The sequence below is a fragment of the Sceloporus occidentalis genome, unplaced genomic scaffold, assembly GCF_023333645.1.
Source record: "Sceloporus occidentalis isolate IW3139 unplaced genomic scaffold, rSceOcc1.0.p SCAF_244, whole genome shotgun sequence".
Lineage (NCBI taxonomy): Eukaryota > Metazoa > Chordata > Lepidosauria > Squamata > Phrynosomatidae > Sceloporus > Sceloporus occidentalis.
This window is the reverse complement of record NW_028317224.1, coordinates 1,135,842-1,138,608: the sequence shown is the minus strand read 5'-3', so window position 1 is coordinate 1,138,608 and position 2,767 is coordinate 1,135,842. Positions and strand designations below refer to the sequence as shown.

Sequence of the window (2,767 nt, the reverse complement as noted above, 5' to 3'; positions counted from 1 at the left end):
GCATTCTGCAGTTCTGCAATTCACTCGTTGATGCCAGACCAGCCCCCTGCCGAAACGACCAATAGAGCTGCACACACGTACCTTCACGGCAGCTGCTGCTGCTGTGATGTGTTATTAACCCCGTATTAACCCCTGCTAGGCAACCAGGAGGAAAACGAAGATTAAACGAGCACGAAGAATGTCCGCGAATATTCGCCCGAAGAGAAGACAGGAACGGGCGAATATTCGCGGAATACGAAGATTTTTTTTTCCCCGAAGACGAGCACGAAGACGAACACGAAGAGCCCCCTGGTGCCCAAGTCTAGTATAGACCCAGGAGATCAGACTACCAGAGATACGCACCACAGAGGTATCAGTCCCAGTAAACCTGAAAGCATCCACCATGAACTGCAGCGTGTCTGGACGGGGCCTCGGGGATCTGAAGGCAGAGGATGAATCCTCCTCTCTGCCATCCAACAAACACCTGCCAAGCAGAACCGGGTTACATGGATTTACCTGCACCCTTGGAAATACCTGGGCATATAGTGTGACCTACCCATAGAAATCAATGATCTCATAACGGGGACCGGAGGAGCCATCAGGGGATAACGTAGCCACACATCTGTCCACAAAGATCTTCATAGGTACGTGGTTCCCAACAGCAACAGAAGCCTCAATGTGGAACACGTCACCCAGCTTGAACACTGTAGAGGTTCTTGGGGCAGTCCAGCCCTCTTTAAAGAGAGGACACAGAAGATTAGCAATGTTCCAGAGCCAACTCCCTCCCCACATTTCAGACAGTTACCATTCATCAGTCGCAAGGAGAAAGACAGACGTTCCTCTGCTGATATGGTGGAGCTGAAAGGCATCCATGTTGGCTTGATGGCGTTGCTGCTCACATTGCCATGCCTACAGATATTACATATGAAAACACGGTTCCTGCATTTCTGTCCTGTGTGCATCAAGTAAGGGGATAGGAAATCTCACCTGGGGTAGTAGCACTGGATGAGAACTACAGCAGAGTTAGTCCGGATAATAGGAGAGTTCAAAGAAGGAGTCGGGCTGTAGGTCAAGTTTGTGCTGTAGACCAGGAATTCAGGGGTCATCTGTGGACAATGAAAAAACCCATATCGACACAGGATTTGCGGAGGACACAATACTAGATCTGTCCAATAGACCACAGTGGGTCTTACATACCCTAGATTTGCACGTGTTGCATAAGGGCGTTTTTTGGGCAGGTTTGCAACCTACCTGCCCACTACTTCTAGTACACAGTCAGCAGCTGTGCAAGGCTACTGGGTCTTGCTATACAAAAAAGACAAAATCTGCATAACTATACCCACCAGCTGGTACAGAGACACCAAAAGATTATGTAGGGAGTGATTCTAAGCAGACTACACCAAGTAGTTATACTTTAGTTAATAAGGACATTAGCAGGCATACTAGGTCTTAACTGTACACTGTAGTGCCACAGGATCTGGCCTCAATACTAGTGGGTAATACAGTGAAAGCATTTAAGCAAGCAGGGGATATGAATAAGGCTAAGCTAGATATAGGACAAGGACTAAGTAGAGCACTCAGGCTTGGCAGACTAGATCAGCCAAATGGTTCTTATCTGCAGTCACTTTAGACATCAAGATTTCTCTTGACACAAGTCTAGATTACCAAGTCATAGCAAGTCTCTCGGGATTGAGTGTCCAGCATACTTCCAGCCCCACCAACTCATCCCAGCTAGTTTAGGGCCTCACTACCCAACATTAGCCTTACCTGTAAGGCGTTACCACACTCCTGCAGCCCATACTGGAAGATCACCATAGTCTCTGTGCTTTCCAAGCTAGGTTTACACAATCGGGGTCCAAGGCTCAGATCAGAGGCTTTCACCAGCCTGCCATTTCTATACAGATCCCTGTTCACAGACACCTCCACCCTGTCCTCCATACACCGCACGCTGATAGGATGCTCTCCAGAGGCCTGCAGCTGCCTGGGCTGACCGACCACCTCGCCATGCCACCTACCGGACCCCCAACCAGACCAAGGCTGAGATCCGCTCCTCCAATGGTCCCACTGACGCCGGTTCCTGGCCAGGACCTGCTGGCTGGAGACAGCAAACACCAGCCCAGAGAGCAGGGCCACCAGAACCAGGCAACTCAGTCTAACCCACTGCCCCATTCTGACCACAAGACAATGAGGGAGAGCACAGAACAGGCCTGTATATACCCCTCCCAGCACCTGATTATTCCATCACCTGAGCAAATTAACACCCAATAATGAAGTAATGATCTTCAGGAGGGCTTTCTAAACCCAACCCTTGCAAACAAAAGAGCTGGACATAGAGAAGATACTGCCATATCATAGTTAAAGGCAGCTCCCCATTTGCTCTAAAACTGCAACTCTCACTATGCTTAGCCAGCATCTTGAAACAATCAGTAGTATATTTATATAAACGCAAACCCAAATCAGGAATCCATATGAACTATTTCTTGACATACTTCTGCCAATAAAATATTGTCTAAATAGACTTTATCTAGACCAGGGGCGCAGACCTCCAGTCCCTGAGGGGCCACAAGCAGACCACAAATTCTGAGTACTCTTTCCTGAAAATTAGTGTTTTGATGTTTTTTTTATCTTTGCTCAATCTGGGATATCCAAGAAAATTCAAACCTAAATTAAATGAATAATTTGAATTAGTAAATTACTAAATATTGAGATTATTGTGAAAGGAACAATCACATCTCCTTTCTCAGAAGCTGTGTCACCCTGTCTCCTGCAAATATAGGGAATTTTTATT

At 47.2% G+C, this 2,767-nt stretch overlaps 1 protein-coding gene across 1 annotated transcript; it reads right to left on the bottom strand.

Moving 5' to 3' along the window:
* Nucleotides 1-329: 329 nt before the first annotated feature.
* LOC149276245 (zona pellucida sperm-binding protein 3-like) lies at nt 330-2,148 on the bottom strand (the record flags this gene model as incomplete). The annotated part of the gene is made up of 5 exons (XM_089503855.1): nt 1,747-2,148; nt 967-1,085; nt 785-888; nt 536-713; nt 330-463 (listed from the first exon to the last, which is right to left on the bottom strand). Coding segments are annotated over exons 1-5 (937 nt in total), but the record flags the coding sequence as incomplete, so codon positions are not given.
* Nucleotides 2,149-2,767: the final 619 nt, after the last annotated feature.